General features: G+C 42.6%; 1 protein-coding gene across 5 annotated transcripts in view; it reads right to left on the reverse strand.

Moving 5' to 3' along the window:
* DIP2C (disco interacting protein 2 homolog C) overlaps positions 1-25,426 on the reverse strand; it is a 310,694-nt gene extending 285,268 nt beyond the window's left edge. For all 5 annotated transcript variants that reach the window (XM_030943865.1, XM_030943864.1, XM_030943862.1 and 2 more), the window contains exon 1: positions 25,028-25,426. In XM_030943865.1, the coding sequence (XP_030799725.1) occupies positions 25,028-25,112 (85 nt within the window). In that variant the 5' untranslated portion in view covers positions 25,113-25,426. The remainder of the gene's footprint in view (positions 1-25,027) is intronic.
* Between the last annotated feature and the right edge of the window lie 415 nt (positions 25,427-25,841).

The following is a 25,841-nucleotide window of genomic DNA, read 5'->3' on the forward strand; positions in this document are numbered from 1 at the left end:
TCCCAGGCTGCTGGGGAGAAATGCCTGTGCAAGCAGCAGTAAACCTGGCAAGGATGGAATCCCACCCATCCCTCTGCTGGTACCACTGGGATCAAACCCAGGCTCCAAGGGAATGGATCAAACCTTCACCTTGACCTTGTCTGAGCTAAGACCCACTCAGAAGTTCCAGCTGGGGAAAATGTGGTCTATAAATCTTGTCCTGAAGGGATACAGGATATATTTACCTCATTCCATGTTAGTTGTGACTGAGCCTTGCACTCATCAAAACCGAGGATGCTCCCAACAATAATGAAAGAAAAATAGGTCAGGCTTCACTGCACAAATTTTGAAAGCTTCACATTGAGCTATCATGCAAAGAGTAAGAGAAGAGCAACTGCATGCTTTCCTCACATATCCAGACATAATATCTAGGAATATGACAATTTGACATCTGATTTTGTTTCACACTGGACAAAATCAGCATCTTCTTAAGCTTCCCGTTGATATAAGGTATTTGCAATATTGATTGGATCACCTTTAGTCTCCATATCTCAAGTCATCAGACCACAATATATACAGAGTAAGACTGGAAAACAGACATTGATGTTCAATCTGCTTAGAAGTGGTTTGCAATAAGTTACCATTTGTCTACAATATTAATTTTTGTCCAACATACCTGGATTAAAAGTATAAATATTATACAATTTAAAAATGCAATTAAAATTTCCCAATACCTCTCAATTCTTCTAACAAAATCCACAAATGTGAACTAGATATAATATGAATATATATGATATATGAAGGTCAAACAGCTTTTTAAGCCAACAGAGTAATAGAAAGCTTCTAAAATCAATAAGACATATAAAACTGATTGCAACCTTATAAAAAGCATCAAACCTTTTAGCCTGGGTGACACAAATACAGCATTTCACACTGTAAGCAATTTCCAGGCAATGTAGGCCAGTTTACCTTTGCACTGTGAAGGGTTTTTTTGCATCTCTAGACTACGAGTAACTGCAGAGGTTATTTAGGGAGCAGACAACCCCATAAAGCACAGTGCAGGACCAGGAATAGCAGCTCTTTGCAGCTAAGATGTGGTGTCACACATGGGTCACCCCACACCTTGCGAGCAAACAGCCTGGCTTTGCTTTCTGGGTGATGACTGGTCTCCAAGGAAAAAGGATGCAGAGCAAAATAATGGAAGGGGGAGGTTGTAGTGGCTGATGTAAACATTCAATCTCAAACCCTGGCTCCCCAGCCAACCACTTCCAGAGACCTCAGCAACACTCCCCATAAGATGGCAAAGAGGTGTAGGGTCCAAGCTCTCTGTATCCAACCGCCATCCATGGATGGCCAACAGCGCCACTGCAAGTTTCCACAAGGACAGTGACATGAAATCCATGACAAACAGCCCAGGTGTGATGCCAGGACAGCCTCAGGCCTCCAGCACAGCACTGTTGATGCTCAGAGGTGCAGTCATGCATCCAAGGGATCAGACCCTTCTGACTGGTCTCAGCCAGGTGACTCCAAAACCCTTAGGCACCTTTTATATTCAGTTTGCAGAGCCTACACTGTGTCCAAAAATGTTCAAATCACATTAAGCTTCTAGGCTGTTTTTGAAGATGAAACTGATAAAATGGGCATGTGTGCTGTTAAAATTTTTAATAACATGATTTTTTTTTTAATATAAACAAGCAGATTCATACTTTTCACAAGTCAATCATCTTTGACTAAAAAGGACTTACAGGAAACACCAAAGAATGCTAGCTAATCCCAAATTTTAGGGCTCATTCCTTTCAACCTTGCAGTTACAAAGTGTGTGAGCAGATGCAGAAGGTACTGAAATTTTCCCACTGGTGCCAGGGGTGCAGGCAGAATGCTCTTACAAAGATTTCAAGAATATCTTTGATACTTTCTGCATCAAAACAATGCCAGTTAGAACACTGACATTTAATCCTGTGGCTGTGAGCAGAGGACAGCTAAATTTACTCTGTGCATATGCCCTAAGCAGTAATCTATACAGGAAGTGAAAATACTAATACAGAAGGTAGAAGGTGCATCTCTAACACCATTATGATTAACTGAAATAGGAAGGAAGGTGTGAAATGTTGTCACAGCAGATCTTTATAGAGAACCCAAAGAAAGATAATGTTGCCCAGAACCAGTGCAGAAAACATGAATGTTAATAAGATTTTTTTTTTTTTGCATCTGTATTTCTGGTCTGCTACTGTATGACACTGTTTTCTAGAACACAATGCACTATTTCAAACACAGAAAGAAACACTGTCCACTGAAAATTAATATGTGGTAAGGACATTCCTTTGCAAGATGTAAGTGATTTGGGGTTATGTCATCTGATCATATTGTTTCTAAAGTCTTTATGGCAAATTAACTAACTTACATTTCCAGCATAACAGCCAGGCCTACAATTTTCATTCCAGGATGATATCCACACAGGATGAGCTAAGAATTAATGAGAAACACTGAACAAGGATACACACTGTTCTCAACAATGCCACCAATTCAAAGGTATGTTTTAATGTTGCATTATTTTTGTACACATGCAAGAAATTTTTGCCAGTTCATGCAAGTAGATGTGGCACAAGGATATTCACTGATGTGGCATGATACCAAAATGCACAAGAGGCAACCCCACCCATCTAGGGCTGGAAAGCAAAAGAAAATTCAGAGATATACTTAGGGGCTGCTTAGTTTGTCACTCAACCAAAACCAAAACACACACAAATTCTTGGCAGAACATGGTTAATTATTAACTTTATTTATCATCTTACAAAGTAAACTGTAAAAATTTGTAAAAAAAATCCAGAACATTGAAACCACACATTAATAATAATAAAACCCCAAAAGTGCAGATCACAGAATCAGACTCCATTAGGCACATTGTTGCACTAAGTGGCACCCATTTAGAAGAAGCAACAGAGCCAAAAAAACCAGTCATCTACACAGAGATCCAACATGAGCAAATGGAGCTAGATTAATACAGCAAATTCATACAAATTCAGGACAAGAATAGAAATCAGGCATGCTTTTCCACTCTTGTTTGTTTTTCATTTTGCTAAGACAGAAAATACTATGTTTGCTAAAATGTTTTCATTAAGAAAAAAGCATCCACATTTAGGACAACCTTTATTTATTGTAAATACTGCCCTTCTTACACATTAACATAAGCTCATAATGGAGCATTTTCTTAAATCAGTCACAGTCAAGGGACAGAAGAAATGGCATGCTACAATACCAAGACCCTCTTTCACAAATTTCCTGGCATAACTGGACTTCCAATGTTGCCTTTGCCCCTTCACTTTTTGGTCTTACTGAAAATACAGCAAAAATAAAAATGTTAGCCCTATTAGTTTCAGGTATTACAAATTCTCCTTGACACCAGAAGCTGGAGTCCAGTTACTCTGAAGCACAGTGAGAGTCAAGCTCACTTCTTTAAGATGGGACATACACTAAGCCTGAGGAATGCATCAGTGTAATGAGACAAGAAATATTTTAAATATCCACAAATGTTAACATTATTACTTCTCAGATTAAAAGATTTTAACAAAAAACTTCTTAAATATGGAATTACTATACCTTTTTATGACAGTCGTTACTGTCATTTACTGATAACTCTGGTTATTATTTTGTTATAAAGAGTTGTAAATAAAACTTTATATCTTATTGATAGCAAACTTATACTGTCAGTTACATATCTGAGTCAATTCCTTCCTCCTGAGCATAACTTTACCCTCTGAGAGTTAAGTATACAAGAACATGGCCTGAAGGGACTTATTTCATTTATTTTCAGAGACATGACAAGGGAGGAAACAGGAAATAAAAATCAAAAAGAATAGACAGCCCTTTTTAATTAGTGTTTTTCCATACCCTACTCATGCCCCCCATATTCCCATGACTTTGGAAATACACTCAATACAAGCTTGAAATTCTAAGAAAGGATCCACTGAAGTCACAAACAGCTTGATCCAACTTGCTTTTGGTTCTACAATCTACATTGCTTAAAATTTACAAGATTTCATTCAAATGGGTCATCTGCATACTGTTTTAAGAAAGACATCCTGGGTCAAAACTGAAAAATTTTAATACCCTGATGCAATCCAAAGCAATAGTTCTGAAACTGCTTGGTGGATCCAGTGATGACATCAGTGCATGGGGAAAAAAATGAGAAAAAAAATTGACCAAAATACAGGATGTCAAAACTAAGAAAAAGTATTTATTAACATCTCTGATTAAAACCAGATGCTTTCAATTCAGAAACTATTTTTCTGTCAGTTCTATTTTCTTCTTCCTGCTTCTCACTAATGACCTCTCCTCATAAGGAAGCCAAGCAGTCACCTCCATGCCAGGTCACCAACTACAGGCTCATAAACTGCACTGGCACCACACAGCACTCAGCAGAGGCTGCAGCAATCCCTGGTGGGATGCTCCCTCTTCTTCTTTCAAAAAAAGAGTGAATGTCAACACCTGAAACCTCCACATCTCAAGGCAAGGTTATTTTACTGTGTCTTAACCATCTGTTAAATAGATAATTTCTAGGAAATGTAAGTGCTCTATTTAATTACCCCTTGGGAAAAAAAGCAAGGCAAATGGGGCTGCTGCAGGACAGAATTCAGGCTGGCTTGCATTCTTCCATTTACTTGCATTTCACTGCAAAGAGTTTCGGTTTTGAGGCTGTTGTCATGTTGTCTGCCCAAACCCAAAGGTTTTCCCTGGTGCCTGAGATACCCAAGAAACACAGCTGGGCCAGGGCACAGCAGAAGCAGAGTCCATGTTTCTGTGTGGCTGCTGGCGCTCTCACTGACACATTCTGGCGCTGACAGCCAGCACAGCCCCAGGCACAGGGAGCAGCACAGACCTGACTGCTCACACAGGCACTTTGGGCACCCCAAATGTGAGCCAGGCTGGGCCACCCAGCCACAGGAGCTGGGAGCCATCCCTGGCCCTGGGAGATGTTCAGTGGCAGTCCTGACAAATGAGGGCTTGGAGTTTCAGGTGCCACTTTTACAGCACACTAATTCTGTGTAGGAAAGGCAACAGATGGATCGAACTCTTATTTCATATATCGAATCTTAACCATGAGAAATTGTGGAGAAAGTGGTCTAAATAATTGCTTAGGTATATATTGCACATATACACCTGTGCCATATTGCCAGCCTGAGCTCTGCAACAGAAATCAAATGCTCTTTGTGTAAACTGATCCCTGATTTTCAGATACTAATTTCTCATAGCTGACTGATGTGGACATCTCACTGGCTGCCTCTAAAGTCTGAACTATCCCTCACCATCCTCTTTAATATGCACAAAATTCCACTGAGGGTTTTTTTAATTAACAGAAAAAAATCTAAAAGCTACAAACACTAGAATGTTCCTGGGCCATGAAAAAACAACATGATAAAATACAACAATTAACCTTGAAAATCAACCATTTTTTTTTTCCAATATTATATACCCTACATGAAAAAATAAACCCCACAATTATTTTTACACTAGAGACAGGCTTTAAAATCCCTGAGGAACAGAGTGGGAAAGTCAAATAAGTATCCTGGAACACCAACCCAAACATTTCCAATCCTGTTGCATCTTTTTTTGGTAGACTTTAATTGCAGAGACATGCTCTCGCTCTTGCTGGGATCCAGCTGCCACTGTTTCCCTCTGACTGCAGCCACGAAAGCCACAGCAAACGTGGCAGGAGTGGATGTGTGCTAGCAGGTCCTTCCATTCACAGTCCAGCACATTAATCACGATATTAAGGAATGCACAGAACTAAGCACTGGCACAGTTGGGTACCACACACATCCTCAGCTGTCTCAGCTCCAGCCACAAGCAGGGGACACTGCAGGGACCAGGGCAACGCCACCTGAGGGAATCCCACTGAGCAACACAGCCTGTCTGAAGGCAAACAAAGCCTTGGTGCTGCAGAACAGGTGCTTGCTGCTTCACTGATGAAATGTTCCAATATTGTGTTTTTCCCGTTGTCCACTGGACACTATTACTGTTTTTCCTTCATTGCCTGTGCCAGACTTAAAAAAAGGGCAGAAGGGAATAAGAAGAAACATGTGTTTCCAAGACTGCAGTTCCTGCCTATTAAAAGAACATTTTAAAAAAGTAATAGCTACATTCAGAATACTATTTATCCAGCTTTAAAAGTGGAAGCATTTAGTCCAGTAGAAGAAAAGAATTTAAAGGACCATCAAGCTTATTCCTTCTTTAGGACTCCTCTTGCAGTATTCAATGCTACAGCATTCTAATCAAGTGTTGTCTAGATGATTTTAAAAAATGAACAGATTTATTCCAGATGTGAAAGTCTTTGAGGCTAAAGAACTCAATAACACGTCAATACTGCAAAGATTGTGGAGATTAAAAATAGCAGCAGAAGGAGGTTTTGTGTTCACTTCACTTCTATTGGAACAAAAAATGCTGAACACAGTGTAGTCTCCCAAAATGGCTGCGATGTCTCCTGTAGTCTTTCTCATACTGAATCCCTTACATCACCAGTTGAACTCTTTTAGGATTATCTAGGCATCCTTTCTTTTTACATGCCCTTTTGGATGTTTTCTTCTTCTAGTGCTAGTTCTGCAGTCCATCCCTGAACAGCAGAGTCCTTAACCATGCAAGCCCCACGTATATGCCACTTATAATCACGTGTTTCAGCTCTAATTGGTTTCAATATGACTTAAGCCCATAATAAAAGCACTGAGTCCCATGCAACTATGTTTGTGCCTACACATTTCCATAAACAAATAAAATAATCCACAGTTGCACAGCTTTATAACACCATTCCAATAAGCATTTCTTCTACATAAATGTCACACTGCAATTTCCAGCCCAGTCAGTTTTTCACAGGACAATCCACAATAAAATGCCCCACAGCTTTTTATGCTAGACAGTAAAGAAAGATGTAACACTTGTTCTTAGCTTTAAGTGGTAGCAGAGTGCTCCCAGAGCAGCAACTTCATTTCTTAAAGTATAATGATGTCCAGCCTCAATGTACTCTGTTGTATCAACCTGAGGTTTGTCAATAATACATAACTTCATGTCTGAATCTAGTATTTTTTTAAGAACTTATATAGAGTATTAGTTTCCCAAACATAAGAGATCGTTCTAAACCTAAAGATGAATCACCACTGGAGAACTACCATCTGGAAACAAAGTACAGCTTTTCCTGCAGCACAGGAAAGAATGGCATCTAAGAAGAACTGTAGCTTATCCACAACACATTAGACCCAAGGTAGGAAATACAAGGAGAACTTTTTCATGTCTGTGTGATCAGCAAACATTTGAATTTCTTATGACCTGAAAGAAAAACTCAAACAAAATAGCTATCAACTTATGAATCCCTGAGATATCACAGGAAAAAAAAAAAAGAGGTGTGGGGGATAATCAATGCTCTATGTCTTGAGCTCTTGGTATTTATATTCTGGAGTGCTTATTGACATGTTAGTTGGAAACTTAACTTTAAGGGCACATGTTCATCCAGAGATGTTTCAGGAGAATTGGGCATCAGCAAACCAAGCTGCTATTGACATGAACCCACTGCAGCTTTGCTGCCTGCCCTGCTGAGGCTCTGAGAAGAGCACAACACTGCTTCTGCCACTGATGGGAGGTCTGAGCACTCACCTCCAGCCACTAGCCCAAGGACACAGGAAGGACTCTGGCTCAGAAGTAGCATCCAGCTCTGCCTCAAGCTGCTGGGCAAGTCTTAGCGCCAGCTTTGGATTTCAAAGCTCTTTTGCTTCCAACCCAAAACCTTCTGTATGTCCGTGTCCCTGTCTGCCAAATTGATCTTCCCTCTCTCATTATTTTCCCAGCCAATTATATCGGTCTGAATTTGCTGCAGTTTTCTATTTGGTTCAGTGAGAGCCAGAGCCCCTACAGATAGCCAGACACTGCAAATGGAAAGGCACAAGATGTTAAAGTATACCTCAAGAATACATACAACAGAATTTAACTTTATTGACTGCATATTTTGAGGTACCAAAGGTCATTATGATCAATTGTTCCAAGCCAAAAGACATTGTTGCAAATTCAGCAAAGGCAGCATGTAATTCCTTTCACGTGACTGAACAGAAACACACACATCACAAAACTAACTGTAAAAGAGATGTCTTCTAAGTCTGTTTAACAACAAAAGCATCAGTGACTCCTTTGAAATGGTGTGAGTCAGTATAAAAGCCAAAACACTACTGAGAAGCAATAAATATAATGGGATTAAAATTATCTTCTTGCACCAGACAGCTGAGACTGAGCATCAAGAAACCCCACATACCCTGGTGTGATTTAGAAGGCCTCCTAGTGACAGTGATCTGTCCCTTGTCCTTCTTGACCTCAGCTGCTATTTAAGGAATTGGGAGCATGGTGGGGAAGGGGCTTGCACACCTGAGCCACAAAGCTGTGGAAAAATCCGTGACTCAGAAGGGGTAACTTGCGCATGCCTATCCCTGAGGGAGCTGCTGCCTCCCATAACATTCCCTTAAGTGGGAAGATTTGTTCATTTGAAGAGTCAGTGTGTGAGGTTTTTCCTTCCCCTCCTTCTATGAATGTATATTCCTTTATATCTTTAAATATGCCTACATGCACGCACACACTGTTCGCAAAAAAATAATGACGTCTGTGCACGGATTTTTACATTTCAAAAGCCACTTCCTTAAATATCACTGAAAATAAATCATTGCCTAAAGAGATGTTTCCACAGCTAAATTCTTAAGTTCCTTAATGTGTCACATTTAGCCTTTAATGGAACACATAGACCTTGTCCACATTTTTATGTCTAAATTTTAGTTATTCTATCAGTGACAGACTAACTTCTCACCCTCCTCACCCCATAGCAGTGGGTAGAAACAATTGTGTACTTGACTTTGCAGACCATTCTTTTTAGTACACAATCAAAAGTTTCTGTTATCCAGATCTTATAAAATACAGTAACAGAGGACTAAACCACTATAAATGCTGGATATCACAAAAGGACCAAGCTCTTTGAATCAACTACATTTTCATACAGTTAATGAAGCAAAACTAAGTCATTGAGAAAACCATGAGGCTTCAGACCAAGTTCAGTAGATTCCAAGTACACCAGGAAAACACCATGATGAATGGTAATAGGAAGATGAAAATAAAAAACTAGCCATAAATGTATCTCATAGTCCTAACAGAATCTTTTATCTCATGTGTTGAACACAACAATACCCTCTCAAATTCCTAAAACAGAAACAATTTATGCCTTTGACATACAATGTCAAAGGACAGAGACATCGACCCCTTGGCTTCTCCCATTCTTTTGATATTTTGAAAATCCTGTGAAGAAATTAAATATCTTCTCACTCATCCCTCAACTGCCTCTTTTTCCCTTAAGAAAATGGCTTGAACACAGTCTTCAGGAAATTACCCTGTTGGATCCAGATTTTTCTTATCCCTGAGCTGCAAACCCAGCCCTGGAAAGCAAGAGACAGATACTTTCATCTTTGGCTGGTGATTATACTAATTGGTCTATGAACCACTTTTTTAAGGCAATACTAGGAAAAGCAGAAAGTGCAAGGCTGGAGCAATGCTTCCTTGCTTCCTCATGATTCTTGCCTTGCAGCAGAAGGTAAAGAGAAACAGCTTCAAAATGTTTTCCAGAAGATGGCTGCTTAGATCAACTTGTAATCAGGTGGAAAGTCAACCACTGTATTCCCTCGTTTCCTCACTGTCTTGAAAGCAAGGACCTGCCTTGGGATTTGAAGGTGATTGCACAAGTTTGGCTGCAGACCCTGCCCATGACACGTGTCTTCTGAGGAGCTACTAAATGTGTCCTTCACCACAACATACACTGCATGATGGAATTCTTCAGCTGACATGCACTCTTATGGAGTTACTCTCTTTTTGTTCCAAATTCAATAAAAGACTGAGGAAGCACAGAAAATGAGACACAGGTGTGGTCAGTTCCTTTCTTCACCTAATGACCTGACCCTAAACATATAGTGAAGCATCATTTAAACAAAAAATGCTTGAAGACCCCTTTCCATTTACTCAGTAATCCAAAAGAAAGACTGTTGATCCCTTGATTTAACACTGACTCTCTTTTTTAAGCAAGCAATGAAGATGCCAATAATTTTTTTTCCATGCAGGAGACAAATATGCTCATTCCATGTGTGACAATTTGGTTTAAGTTAAACTGGCAGTATCAATGAGACTGAAGCACATACCTAAAATGCCTTGCTGAACTGGGACCATACTCTACATAACTTTCTCTCACAAAAGCTATGTCCAGCTGCTCACTGAACACTCAGGAGATGCTGTGGGTATGGCAGTTCTTCCATATTTGAAAGCTGTGTTCATAGCCCAAAAAACACAGTCCAGTTTTGCTTTTTTTAGAGAGGAAAAGAAAGCCTGGTGGCTGAGAAAGTTTTAATAGTGTGAGGCCAAAGATTCATCTGAGGACCACAACCACCAAATCACTTTCATAAGAAGGCTTACTTGGGTTGTTCCACAATGCCAAAGTATTGGTGACTGATTCTAGCTCTGCCAGGGGACTCATTATTGCATTATTCACATGAAACTTTGAAAAAATATGCACTATTTAGCTGCATGATTAAGCTGCATACTACTCTCAAAACAGATTTCAATAAAAGTAATAAAAGATCTCATCAACATTCAAGGTATTTTCATATCTAAAATTGGTGTTAATAAGTAATTGAACAAAATGATTTTCAGAGCCATTCAGTTCTGCTCATTTCCCTGCTCCTGACAGAACCAAAGGAAATACTTTTCCACAGATATAAACAAGCATATATTTCCATCATCCAGAAAAAAAAAAAAAAACAAACAGGAATTGTTTAATTGACAGTCATATACCTGAGTGATGATCATAATGACAGTATTAAAATCATCACAAGCACCCTTACCCATGCTTGGATTCTAGTTCATTTACATAAAATGTAAATTGACTGCCATTATCAAGTTTTGCATACAAAAACCAGTAACATCATTGTAAGGGAAAAAATTTCAGAACCAATACCTGTTTAATGCACTGTGCTTCACCTCTCACGTGGCATATTTTTGCTGACTATCACTAAAGTGCATAAGTCATAATTACATCCAAAATTTTAAAGCTTGGTGTTATAGCAGATCTCAGGTACAAACTCACTGCAGGAGAGGCAAAGTGTGCCACTCCAAGAACCACACACAGTGTGAGATCCACGAGAAATGTGCTGGGAAGCACAAAGTTACTTATCAGTGAAAGGGTGGAAATTTAAGGGGGGGGTATCACAGAATGCCTGAGGATGGAAGGAGCCTCTAGAGATCACCTTGTCCAAATCCCCCTCTCCAGCAGGGCCACCTAGAAAAGGTTACCCAGAACCACATCCAGACAGCTTCTGAGCATCTCAAAGGACAGGGAGTCCACAACCACCCAGTGCAAGGGTAATAGTGCCTCACAGCAACAAAATGTTTCCCTTATGTTCAGCGTAGTTCTATAAATTATTTTATTCAGCAGAAAAACTGGATCAAGATGCTTCTACACATGCACCCCTTCCCAATGCCTCCATCTTTTTCTCCATGCCTACTGTTCAGAGTCCTGTTCTCAGCAGGATGCAGTTATTTCTGAAGTTGCACTTTACAGCAGACTGTTGAATTGATCCAACTTTAAGCGCTACAAAAAGAAACTTCCTCAGGGGAAGGAAAAAAACCAAAAAAAAATCTACAATATTTTCTTCCTTTCTTGCTTCTTTTGGTTTTATTTATTTTTTCTTTGTAAACCCAGACATCAGTGGAATCATAACCCACCTGCAAACAGCAGCAAGGCAGCAGTGACAGTGAAAAGGACTTAAAATCCAGCTTCACACCACAGGGTGTACAACCCCCAGCCCTGCTGTTCCAAGTTTGGCTCCCCAGGAAGCTGCATTTTGTGGGCACTCATGTTAACACCAGAGGCTAAACTGGGCACAGCACTTGCACTGAGCAGAGAAGAGGTGCAGGATACAGCAATCACACAATCCAGCTCTTCTCCTCAATATAGGCCTGGTGCTGGAAAATAAGTGCAAGTAACATGACTCTGCCCCAGCTGGCACTGAACCCTGCACAGCTAGGAAGTTCACAGAAGCCAAGGAGAAGGCTCTTTATTTTTTTTCTTCTTCTTTTCCATATACAAGTGTGAAAGGAGACACGCTTCAGTATGTCAGGGATGTTTTACAGCCATGCTGCACATTGTGCTAAATGACAGTGCTGGGGAGGGGCAGGGTGGGAGCAGGAATCTTTATATAGCACTGGGAGCAGTAATTCAGCCCCTGACAGTCACATGAATGCAGCCCTGCTGAACACAAACAGTGCCTTTCTCTGGTATTAGGCTATTAGGCAGATAAGGCTCCACTCTGGATTTGAAAGACTTACCCTGACAAACGATCTTGCTTTTTTTTTCACCCTGCAAACGGTGGCAGAGGACTGGAGGAATCTCAGCACTTTCCTCTGCTTATATAACAGGTGTACTCATAAATATGCAAAGATGATTTGAAGATGCAGTTTCTAATCCATGCTTTATGCCTGAACAATTTAAATGACTTTCATCATGTAGACAGCATTGCCAGCTCTTTGCAAGTAGTTCCTTTATAATTTTAGTCTCTATTAGCTGTATTTTTGTTTAGTGTGGGTTTCACGTGAATTGAGAGGAAAAAAAAAACCCACCCACACTGAATGGGGATATAATTAAGAGAAATGCATTTTTAGATGGAAAATAGATGTCATTACTTAGCTCCAGATCAGATTTCAAAAAATTTAAGATGCACATTTTCCATAAATGCCTCACACTGCACGGAGAATATCCTAATCTAGCTCTAAGCAAACACGACAAAGTAGAACTAAACAACAATAACCAAAAAAGCAAACATCAAGCATGACTAAGAGAACACATAACTCAGCTAGTGTCTTTACAGACTGTAAGTTTCAGCAGTTAGCAAGTTTGCTACTCCAAGACAAATATTTGTTTGAAATCAACTTAAGAATAAAAGATTTCAATTTGCAACATGTTGGTCCTGACATGTTTCAAGAGCAATCTTTCACATGTGAAAAAAGAAGCAATTGTAAAAGGGGGTAACATATGAATTACCTGCATGATGATCCTGCACCAAGCCTACTGTTCTAGTCGTGGTGGAAAGAGAGATGACCCAGGGGCAGGATGGTGGAATGACCCTGACAGGCCACACCACAGCCAGACGGCTTTACAGAGAAGACAGTCAGAAATTAAACAATGGGGGGAAAACAGAGAGGTGAGAAGCAGCTAAAAACTGAAATAAAAGGCATATATGCTGGCTGTCACACAGAAACAGGTGATGCCAGCCATGTATTTAAGGACCAGAAATGCTACAGAGCTTTTGTGGTAATGAGTTCCTTCCAGCAAATGGATGACAACTTCTCTAAATATGCACTGGTTTCCCAGTCCTGAATGAGGTCCCCATCTTTCCACTGGGAGTACACCACAGCCCCTTGTTCCATATAAGCAAATGCTCTGTCTCAAACACAAAATGGGTTCTTAGTACGACCAACAACTACACACAAAGTGAAGAAAAAGTATCTGTTTCTTTCTGCCATGCACCCTAGCACAGATCCTTAAATATCACAGACTGCTTCTGACTATTCACAGACCTAGCTTTAAGGGAAGCACACCCATTAGTGCAGTCCTGATGCCAGCATTGCTTTTGCCATTTATTTTTAGGTGAACTGGACTTCATTCTGAGTGAAAAAATAAATACAAGAATTTATTTTTGAAAAACTTGTACTCCCTCCTTATTTGAGCCCCTGAAAATGAAGCTTCAGCTTTTACACTGAAAGTACTTCCATACTTCTATTTTGGGGAGACTTCAACCACCTTTCAACTGTAATTGCTTTTGTAATTTTATTGTAATTCCTACTGTACTCTCCTAGGGGCCCAACTCCATGAGGTGTGGCTGCTTTATCGCCCATGCTGGGCTCAGGGGTGGAATGCAGACACCAGTGAAGGGGGTAACCCAGTCCATGACAAGTCATGCAATATTCTCAAAAGTAGCCTGGAGAAGAACAGGTGCCACACTATTTCAGAACAATGTGGCCACTTAGATGCTTTATCCTCTCTTAACTCTAACACAACTACGTGAGCAATTTCTGAGGAAGAAGGACACATAATACGTTTCACTAAAACTTAAGTAAGGCATTTAGGTAGCATCTACTGGCTACCATTTTCAAACTATCACTTTTTACAAGATACCCATTAGCAAAAGAACCTTTTACTCTAGGGAAAAGTCAGGGGAGACTTCTTTGGGTGTCTGAGTTAGAGCAGATTTAGGACAGAGTAAAAAACCTGTAAAATGGTGCTGGTTTTGCATCATGGAAGTGATGTTTTGGGAGAGGCTGCTGGCAGTTTCCTCTGTGTCTGAGCACAAAGCTGTTGAGGCCTAAAAGCTCACTTTAAAGAAGAGTTGGCTTCTTCTTCCCAATTTCAGTCTAATCTAGTCCTAGATACTCAATTTGCTTTAGTCTGAAGAAGGCACAAAGGATCAAGCTGGAAGATGAGGCCTGGTGGTATTTCTAGTATATATCCTGCACCAGAATGGCTCATAAAGAAAGTCAAATCTGAAACTGTATTTGTTATTTACCAGAAGTAGCCAATTACAATGTGTGTTTGAAGAAACATACCTGTGGAATTTCACATTTTGAATGATGTACAATAGACATAACATTGCAGGTGATACTTCCTTATCAAAATACACAGAAAAGCACTTTGCAGGTCAGCCAAAGCCAGACCACCACCTAGGAATGACAAACAGCATCACACTGTAAGAGGACTTCATGTTTCAGAGATTTTGTGGTTTTTGCACAATGTTCAGGTCAGAAAAGAGCCCAGACTATTTCTTCAGTAGTACAAAGAGTTAGTGCATGAACCAGCTGGGATTCCCCTCAGGAGAGAGAAACTGGCACTGATGAGAAAGGGTCCAGGCTTCCTAGACTTGTTTGAAAGGTATCCTATGGAGAGAAAACTCTTATGGACTAGGTTACCACGAGTTACCAAATGTCTCTGAAAGGTCCAGCAGTCAAAGATGAAATTTAACATTGCTGTGGCTATTTCTGGCTGAATGCATCCCACACACAGCTTCCTCACTTCTCACAATCACCTCTCTTGGCCCCACAGCACCTTTGGTAGAACAAAAAACAGACAGGAGGCTGACTTTCAAAGCCAAGGAATAAATATCAGACTTGCCAGGGCCCCTCATCTTCCTCACAATTACCACCAGCAGACAATACCAGCCGCAGCATTACTGTGCTCAGGAAGAAAAACAGGGTCTGGGTTAAGCAACAACGAGCATCTTCTCCCACTGCAAACAAAGGAATATGTTCCCTGTTTCACCTTGCTCAGAAGTGACTGCTGGAGGTCAGAGACACCAGCTTTGTGAAACTCCCAATAAACAAAACAGTTTTTACAGACATTCAGACGGCAGCACAAAGGCACAGAGCCACCTTTGCTGCTCCTACACCTTCACCCATCACTGCAATGAAAGGCAAATACAAGTTACCACAGTCAGCCACTGAGGCAGAAGCAAAGACATCACAGCAAAGAGCAACCTTAGGCATAGGATGCAGGAAGGATTAATCTTCAGAGGAAGTGAGTACCTTCTTATTTTTAATCCAAATTATTACAATGGACAATATTTTAATGTAAAAACCAATGATTAAGGAAAGTACAATAAACTTTAAGGAAGCTTTTAAAAATGTTATTTTTCTGCTACTTCTTGCTTACATAGAAGTCCCCTGAGCTACAGGCAAATATATGAGTAGCCAGTATTTAAGCAAGAATTATCAGAGCAGCTGCCTTTGATACCCTCTCAAACTGTAATGTATGCACATCCTTACAGTGTTCAATATTGACTTAAAACAAATTACTACTGCAAGTAAATGTCAAGTCATCTCTAGTAAAATACTGAAAACATACTAAACCTGAAATTCTAAGATGTTGCAGTGCCTTTTGGAGTTACCAGAAAAACATATATCATAATATTGGACTAGACATTTAAAAAATGCCACTACAAAAGTACCTAAACCAGTGTATTTCTGGTCAAGGGTGGCTTCAGTGGTTTACATACCTGCGTATACACACAAACTTCTTACATTTATTTTGTCTTAGAAAGGAGCCAGCCATCAGTTCTACTTGTGGGTACATTTTTTTTAGAAAGCTGTTGAGTCTTCTCTTCTATGCAAGTGTTTCAGTGTTTATCTAGCATTATTAATATTTTCTGTCTTATCTTCAACCTCCATTTGCCTAATTTCCATTCCTAGGAGTTGAATTTTCTCATGTTTTGGACTGCTAATGCTTTACAGTATGGGAAAGTATTCCTTCATCCCCAACACAAGACTTCTCAAATAATCAAAATAAACTCCAATCTTTCTCCTGGCAGACAATGTTCATTAAGATTGCTTTAATCCCCAATGTCCATGCCTCTACTCTTGGTCACTTTTCCAGATCTCTTCTGAACTGCTTGTCCAATTCTGCCAAGCCTGGACACACAAATGACTGAATCAGCATTTGTAAGAGACACAGATATAACCTTGTGACTGGAATGTGCCAAACTTTAACAGCATAAAATTCATAAACATAAAACGCAAGACTTTTTTTCATTATCATAAAAAAAAATTAAATTTAACTGCTGATAGTCCCATGGTTGTTGCTCAGCATAACAAATCAACCTTTTCTATTACAATATGGAGCAAATTTGAAGTAGAGCAAATTAAAAGTATTGCCTGTTAGTTTCCCTCTCAGAAATAAACATCACTCCACAGTCCAACAGTATTTTTTCCTAAAAAACCCTCACTTCACAACACTCAGAAAACTTAGAGCATCTACTATTATCATCATTCAGAAAAAAGCAGGGATTTCTACATTTTGCTCTTTCACTAGGTAACTGTTGTTTGTTCATCCTCAGGCATCTGCCAAAGTCTAGCATTTCAATTTTTACTTCAAGATTCTTCAATAAATTTGAACTGCTTGCATCCCACCACAATTTTATTTGTTCACACATTCATCAAAAATACTTGATTGTTTAAATATTTCTTTCAATAAGGATAAGAGGCATGGCACAAACAACTCTAAATTTTGCTCATTCTCCTTGCAATTATAACAATGAAAATCATAAGTTAATATGACTAAAGATATCCCCTCAAAAGAAAAAAGGTGAAGTTTTATTATTTGCTATTACCAGAAAGAAATTTTCTGTACAATTCCAGAACTGTTCTGTCATGTGATATGAAAAGTCCAAAGAGCAGTTTGGTCTATTTTCTCACTAAATGGCAGCAATGGGTACAACACCCCTGCAGCCATCCTGCTAACACCATGTAACTCTTCCTGGAGGATCCACACAGATGGAATAGTCCAGGGCTGCTTTCTCTGTTGCTAGGGTCTCTCTATTTTGCCAGGCTGTTTATGGACACATGGACATCCACACAGAAGGAAAAAGAGTGTCAGAACACTCAGTCTGGGTCTCTACGCCAACCAAAAGTCTCTGAACTTCTGCTGGTCTAGGCAAACTTTCAACCACCAGCCTACCAGTGAAAAAACAGGCCCCATTACTTACACTTGTGTATTTGTCAGAGTTCATTAAGAAACATTTTCCTGCCTTCTGAGCAGCTCTTACCAGACCAGACTTACAAGATCGTTTTTTAATCTGAAATATAGATCAAGCCAAGATTTGAATGAAGAAACTGCAGATGTCACAGTTTGGAGATCTGGACTCTGGATCCAGAGAGATACAGGACCAAACAAGTCCTAACATCCATTTCTACTTACATACACAGACAACACTTGAAGAATCCCTCTGTCCCCTCCACTCTCACCATTCTGCAGACCCAGCCATACATATAACAGCAAAAACCCCCTCAAGCCTCTTACATAATAGCATATGTATAGTTCAGTCTTTGGAAAGCAAATAGCCCCTTCAAAAGTCAGAGGAAACATTTTCTCTTCCAAGTTATCAAGATACTTCATGAGAGTCCTTTCTCTAGTTATCCAACTACTTAAACAACAGTCTTAAAAAGAGATCACTAAAATATCATATACTTTTCAACATTAACATCTGTAAAATAATGTGGCAATTAATCCACACCCTGGCACTTGATGCGGCTCTAAACGCTGCAGGTGATGTGCCCAATAGACTGTGCCGACCAAACTGCCAGGAACCAGCAAATGGCTCTGCTCCCCAAAAAGGGACTGCAAGAAGCACCCTGGCACACCTCCCTCCATCCCCTGAGAGCCATGCACAGAGTGTCCTGGTAGGATTTCATATGGCTTTTAGGCAGAAACCTCCTCTTTTGTGGCAAGAGGATACAGCTAAAGCCACAGACTTCCCAGCATCTGTCTCAAGCTGTATTGCTTTAAGTATTTCTACTCCTATATTGGCTGTTTTATTGCAGAATATTATGGTGTCCCCAATATGTTTTAAACTGTTTTGAAGTTACACTTCATCCTAGTGATAAATAATACTGGCTTGCAATTAGAAGCCCTAGCTGAGATTACCAGGGGAAAACAAACAAACAAACAAAAAAATTTATTTACACAGGTCTAAAACGAACTATTCCCCAATGTGCTGCACCAAGTGGAGTTAAATAAAACCAGTTCCCATCTTTCAGTGTATGCTTACCCTAGAAATAGAAGGAAAGAGCAGAATTCTGCAGAGAGCAATCATGTTTTGGAAATACCCCCACACCACCACAGTCAAGGAGGGAACTGGGAGCTGTGGTTACAATCAGGAAAGGCTCTTCACAAGCCAGGAAAAGACTGCTGCATCCAGAGCCCAGGCTGGGGCTACTGACTGCAAGGAGGTTCTCAAGAAGAAAAGGGGAAAAAAAAGGAGGCGAGGGAGGAAAGAAGGCAGAATGGGATCATCATGAGTTTGGCAAAAATGAAACTCACCCACTGGGGAAGATAGGGGAATATACATGCATAATTTTACATGGATTAAGAGTTTGTGTCAAATCTGTGATGCGCTGTGGTGAATTCTTATACTGCAGTGACTCATCTTGTCTGACAGTTGCTGGGGAATTAAAGCAGTTATTTTTAAAAAATTATATGTCCTGCTTGACGCGTTATACAAATAGCCTCTTGAAAATTAAAACGCAGTCAATGCATTTTTAAGTATAGGAGAGCTACGGTACATTTAGGATTCTGTGTACCATACCACAAACAAGCTAGGAACACCTAAAGGAATCTGCTGATATCCCTTCAGAGAAACAGAGACCTTTTAGCCATTCCCAATCCAAATCCTGCATCAAAAACTAGTTTATTATCTATGCTTTTAGACAACATGCAAACACCTTCCCCCCAAGAAAAAGTAATGCAAAGGAAAGAGGTGTGCTAAACCCAAATTCCTCCAGATACCAAAGGATACTTGATTTGCTGGAATCAGAATGAGTGCATTCCCCTTCTGATGGATTGACAAAGGCAGGCCAATCCCTTGCAGGGAAAGGCAGCAGTTGACTCACAGCCACAGGTGCACACAGGTTTGGCAAGGGGAAGCAGTGCTGGCTCCTGCTCCTGCTCAGTGCAGCACAGCCACGCAGACGTGCCCTGAAGCTGCAAAGGGCAGCTCCTCACAGCCTGTGTTCTCCTCAGTAATACACTGCTTACTCCCTGCTTTGCCTATAAAACTGACACCCCCTCGGCAACTTTCACACATCCTTGGGAAAAGCGTTTGGAGTATGTCAGTTGTGTAACACAGTAAAGATCAGCTGAATGATCCATTAAGTGTAACCCTTGGGCATCAGTGCTGCTCCACGTCAGCTGGCAATAAAGGTATATTTACAGCATGCCTCCAGGACAGCTGTTCTGGGAACATCCTGGAGATTTGCATAGTCTGTTTTACAAGGCATTACCATGTACTTCTACCAAAGGAGTGGCAGAGAATTCTTTCGACATCCAGTAAAAGCCCTTAAGTCCAAATAGCACAGTGAAGGAAGCAAAAAAAAAAAAAAAAAAAAAAAAAAAAAGAAGAAATTCTTCAAATCCCAATGCCTTAAAATACTCATGAATGAATCGAACCTGTTTTTAAAATAATCAAGTTATTGTCCCTCTCCAACTCGAGCACCATCAGAGAAACAAAACAGCTGATGAGAGGAGCTTCATCATACAAAGAAAGGGTTCTGTTGACAGTGCTCTTGACTTCATCATAATTTCCATGATATCCAGTATATTTTCTTAAAGCCCTGGTCTTCCATGTAAAATATATTAAAACTCCAGCTTTATGTATTTTGAGTAAATTAGTCCTCTCTCCACCAGAAAAAAATAACTGAAAACATGAGCCAACTGCATCCTAACAGCTCAAAAAACCAAGAAGCAAATGTGAGTGTTGAATTTCTTAGTTCATTTCTCACCTAAACTCAGACACTGTCATTGCACAGGTGATACTCACTTTCTAAGCAGAGCATTATCTCTCAAGGAGTGAATTAAAAGGATGAGTCTGCGTCCCAAATCACAGAGGTGTGCTAGTTATTGAAATTTTCACACTTTAAAACCTCTCTGTAAGTGAAGTCAGCTGGCAAATGTTAGGGAGAAATAATAACAAGAGAAGCTAACTACACATCTCTGGTCTCAACACAGCAACTACAGGCTGACAACAAAAGACATAACTTATACCTAATAAAATAATAAACTTGGCCAGAAAATGACTCAATCAAGCCAAGCAATATTACCAAATATAATTGAGCCAGTCAATACAGTGAAAGTAGAGGACCAAATTAATTAGGTGACTGCAAGTCCAGTGCCTTTGGGAATAAGTAATCACTTATTAAAGATCTGCTGAAACTTTTTTTTGAAAGTGCTCCTTGGAGAAAAGTTGAGACTGTAAAAAAAAGAAATCTGCTATGCTTTACATGTTTAAAATGGAAGAGGACTGGAAGTATAGTATGGAATATAGGGAGAATAGTTTCTGAACAGGATGGTTTTCAAATTTTCCATGTGGTGTCTGTGGTTCTTTAAGTGTTTCTGCTATGTTATCTGACACTTGGATAAAATACTGGAAGAAATATAGAGCATCTTTGCCCAATTAATTTTGGTTCACGAAATAATTGGAAGGGCAATTTAACCTTGTATACCCTGCAATTGAGGGCAAAATGGGAAAAGGGGGAGGGGGCATTTTTTAAATTCTTAAGCGGTTTTAAGAATGAAGGGGTTGTAGAATGACACTTTTTTTTTAATAAGACAACACATTTCAGGACTCCTGGTTTTATTTAATCAGTTCTTCAGTTAACAACCCCCAAGCTATTCTAAAAAACAGGATGATTCATCTATTTCCACCCAGTACAATTTTATACATCGTTAGAAAACTAAAACCTCATAAAATCCTAAGCAGCCCCAAAGTACAACTACTGCAGAGTGACATGCTGATTGCATCAGCCTAGAAGGGCTACTTCTAAGCAATGCAAGCTTTAGTAGCCCAGGGAAACTACCAGTGTCAGAGAACGTGTACATAACATACCAGCATCAAGCCTGTCCACTCAAACACAGCCTAACAAATGTCTCTAGAACATCTGGAATCAAGGATGATTCCACAACTTCCAACATTTAAAAAATTTAAAGTGCTGTTGAGCCACCGTGTCCTGAGAAACACAGAAGCAATATCCCCTTCCCAAAATGCAGTGAAAACACCAACAAGAAGTGTGCTGCTGATGCCTGAGGCTGAGTGTAACACTACATGCCACCACATCACTGTGAACATGGCTCTCAACACTCCTCAGAGTGCCAGGCTCCTCCTGTGGCACAGGCAACCTGCACACAGCCACAGAGGAACCTGCTAAGCGCTTCTGAGCCTGGCTGATCCCCACCTGCCAAGTCATACTAACGAAACTAACAAAATCTAAAATGGTTATTCTCATTTGCATCCATAGTATCTTTGAAATTGCTATGTTTAAACCAAGAAAAGCCCATTCAGACCACAGCAAAGGGGAGGTGGAAGGCATGTGGCTTGCCCACAGTAACCAACAGGTTAGGCTTGTCACAAACTTCCCAGAATACCATTAAATGCCTTCTGACCTTCCTCCTCCCTTTCAACAAGCAAGCAGCGCACAACAAACAAGCACTGCTAAAAAAAAATAAAAGAAAAAAAAAGCACTTTGCTCTATGGTCTACAAAGCCATAACCCTACGTGCCACGCGCCCAGCAGACACTTCCTGAGGCTCTCCTGCCACATCTCTGCTGCCAGTGGGGCAATGCTGAGTGTGCAGCTGAACGAGGAACTCGGGATTTGGCTACACGGGGCGGGGAAAATGCCATGGCCAAAGTGAAACGTGTGATGAGGACTAGCAGTGATTGTTGTGATTGCAACACCTGCACGGTGCCCGCTGTGCTAGTGGCACAGTAACCACGTCTGGGCACAGGGACACCAGCTATTTTATGTTCAGTTTCAAGATGCACTGCGGGGGTAGGACCCATGCTGTCACACTTCCTAGAGCTAGGAAGGAGACAGCTTTAGCTCACAGCTGAGGAATAACCATGCAATAATCCTGCTGCTGCTCCTCTACAAAGCAGCAGCTCCCTTTCAGAAGCTGTTCCTAAAGCTGCACTGGCCATGGCAGGTTTTGGCACAGAGAACCACGTGGCTTGGGTACAGGCGGCAGCTCAAAGACCCACAGCACACAGAAATAAAAACTCACACTCAAACAATACAACAAATACAATGTTTCAGAAATGCAGCACTTGAGAAAACATCTTCCTAGCAAGTCTGACTTGGAAAAGCACTTTCAAAAGGAACATAAATTACAGCAGTCACTCTGCTCCCAGTATTATCAATGAGACCCAAACACATTAAAGCATGCAGTTGTCTATTGCCTCCAGAAGTCTCCTGCTTCACAAAGGCAGCAGAGACACCCTAACACATCATGAGCAGAACACATGTTAAAACCTCAATCACATGAACTTTTATGCACTTGCATAAGTGTATCTCAGTGGATGAAGGCAGTGGACTGGCTCATTACGGCGAAGCAAAGCACAAGCATAAGGTACTGCATGTTCAGGGTGTAAAGAAACACAGAGTTGCCCTGAAAACCATTTAACTCAGGAGTAGCATGGCCAAAGTATGACTTCTACAGCATGATAAAACTGTACAAATTACTGATCCCACTCTCTGTAGGGACTAATTTTGGGAACAGGCTAGGAGTTGCAATATGCCTAAAGGTAGGAGCTTTAAGTAGTAAATTATTTCATTTTCTCAGGCACTGAACACTGTCATGTACTTGACTAAGAACACACCAAGAGCAGCCTGGGGGAAGACACTGAAAATGTGATATTGCCTGTTCTTTACCTGCCTCCCAATTCCAACTGATCCTCATTTAGGCTGCCACAGCCAGAACACCCGAGCCACCCCATCAGCTGGGTGGCACATAAAGAAAGATACTGTCAGTGGCCTAAACTCATTCCAGATCTGGCTGCAGGGAAGTTACAGCACTGCAGATACAGATGCCCAATTTCAAACCATGTCCCACTTCCTCAGAGCTTTCTTAGATTATGCTTACAGCAACAGAAAATGCACCATAAAACTGTATTACAACTTTGGTACACTACATTAGCATATTTATTGAGGGTCTATGCCTGTTTGATTTCAGGTTTTTTGGAAGCATTTACTAACAGATGTTTTAAGTAGTATCTCATTGGTGTGTAGACAATGATGTGACACACCACGAAGCATTTTCTGCATAAAGCAACAACGTTACATGTAGCATGATACAAACAGCTCTTCCCACCCTCACTACCACAGACGAGGGCCAATGGACTGGCAGTGCATCACAGAAAGGCAATACTGTATTTAACTCCTCTCACTTCAAGTTTTCAGGGTACCGACAGGGAGGGGGAGGCACAGAAATAAGAGCCACAAGCAATCTCAGTAGTTCATTCTCTTCACCCTCAAAGCGTTAAAATACAATGTCAACATCAGCTCCTCCCTGCTGATGAAACTGGCTCCAGCGCATTTTACTTTCTGGCTCGGAGCCCTTACAAACCGTTACAAAAAGACAGAAGACAGACAGACAGCTCAATATATTGACCACTTCCAATAACTAATTTGGGACACACTGGGTCATTTGTCCCTTCTATGAAGTGCCGTAGCTTCTTGGTGGTGAACGAACCCTGATATTTGGGGGGCATTATTAAAAAAAAAAAAAAAAAGGGGGGCAGCTAATAGCAGATTTGCATTCTAGGAAAGAGCCAACGCTAGCATCAGTAGAATACTGCCCACTCTCTTCCTCCCGGAGACACGGATTACATCTGATACATTAAAACCGTCTCCACGACCCTGGTCGCTCAGTGGCCACCAGCGAGGACACTGACAGGCACTCCTCGCTGCCTGCCTGTCGCTCCTACCCCGGCGCTGGCACACATGGAAGCGGGGAGCTGAGGAGCGGAGGGCGGGCTGGGGCTCCTGCTCATCCTCCCTGCCACGGCAACAGCTCGGGCTGCGTGCGCGCCTTCCCAGCCCGGGGACCGGCGGAGCATCACCAACCACGCCAAGAAGCCACCACAAGCTTTCAATTATACATTAAAAAAAAATCCCGCAATCAAAAATATATATATCGTTTCGTCTGAGTGACCTGACCGGTATTGTCCACAACGACCTTATCAGGGGGTGTTTTGTTGCAGCCGACACACACACGCTGCGTGGACTCCGTGGGAGTCTCTCGATGCGGCCACGGCGGGGTCTGGCTCGCAGGTACCCGGCACGTTTCCGCCAAGCCGCGTTTCCCTGGCAGGGCAGGAGCCCCCGCCAGCCATCCCCACGGATTGTTCCAGCTCCCGCACCACCGCGTGCGCGGCCGAGCCCCGCCGCCAGAGCCCCCCTGCCGCCCCCGCCCGCGCCGCTGCGGAGCGCGGGGGGCTCGCAGGTAGAACAAAACCCCCGCGCCGGGGTCCCCGACCAGCGGCAGGGGAGCCCCCCGGGCGCCATCGGGCTGGCGCCGGCACCGCAGGGCCGCAGGGCGGAGGGTGTGCGATGGGGGAGCGGGCCGGGGGTGCCGCGCCGCTGCCGCGCCGCCCGCGCCCACCCCGCCGCGCCTTTACCTTCGGAGAGCTCCAGCTCCAGCTCGGCCAGCCGGGCCCGCACCTCCAGCGGCAGGGACACGCTCTCCAGGCTGCGGTCCGCCATGCTCGCGCGGCGGGGACGGGCTCTCCCCTCCTCTGGCTGCCCGCTCTCCCCCTTTGTCCGCGGCTGGCGGGGCGCGGGAAGGCGGCGGGGCCGCGGCGGGTGGCTGAGTCCTCCCCGCGGTCTCAGCCGGGCATGCAGGGGGAGGCGGGCGGGCGGGCGGGCGGTCCGCGCGGGGGGACGGAGCGCGGAGGGAGGGAATGCGGAGGTTTCTCCTCTCCTCCCCTCTCCTCCTCCTCCTCCTTCGCCGCCTCCTTCAGCGGGGCCCCGCCATGGCTGCTCCCGCCGCCCGCCCGCGATCGCTCCGCATCGGCTCCTCGCCGCGCCCGGCCCACCCCCCGCCCGCCGCCGCCCGGCACCGCGGCGGCGGCTCCCCTGGCCTCGCCCCGGCCCCGGCCCCGCTGTCCCCGCCCGGCTCGGGCTGGCGGCGGCGCTGGCGCTGCGGTGCCGCTGCCGCGACTGGGGCTGGCCGGGCACTGCCGCTGTCACATCCACGTGACCGCGCCGCCCCAGCGCCGCCCGCAGGGGCGCCCCGCGCTGCTCGGCCCGCCCCGCCCGCCCCGGGGCCGCCGCTGCCGGGGGGCGGCGGGATGTGAGGGGTGTGAGGGGTGTGCGGGATGTGAGGGTGTGAGGGGCCGGGGTGTGAGGGGCCGGGGTGTGCGGGGTGTGAGGGGTGTGCGGGATGTGAGGGGTGTGAGGGGTGTGCGGGATGTGAGGGGTGTGAGGGGCCGG

The sequence above is a fragment of the Camarhynchus parvulus genome, chromosome 2 (genome assembly GCF_901933205.1).
Source record: "Camarhynchus parvulus chromosome 2, STF_HiC, whole genome shotgun sequence".
Lineage (NCBI taxonomy): Eukaryota > Metazoa > Chordata > Aves > Passeriformes > Thraupidae > Camarhynchus > Camarhynchus parvulus.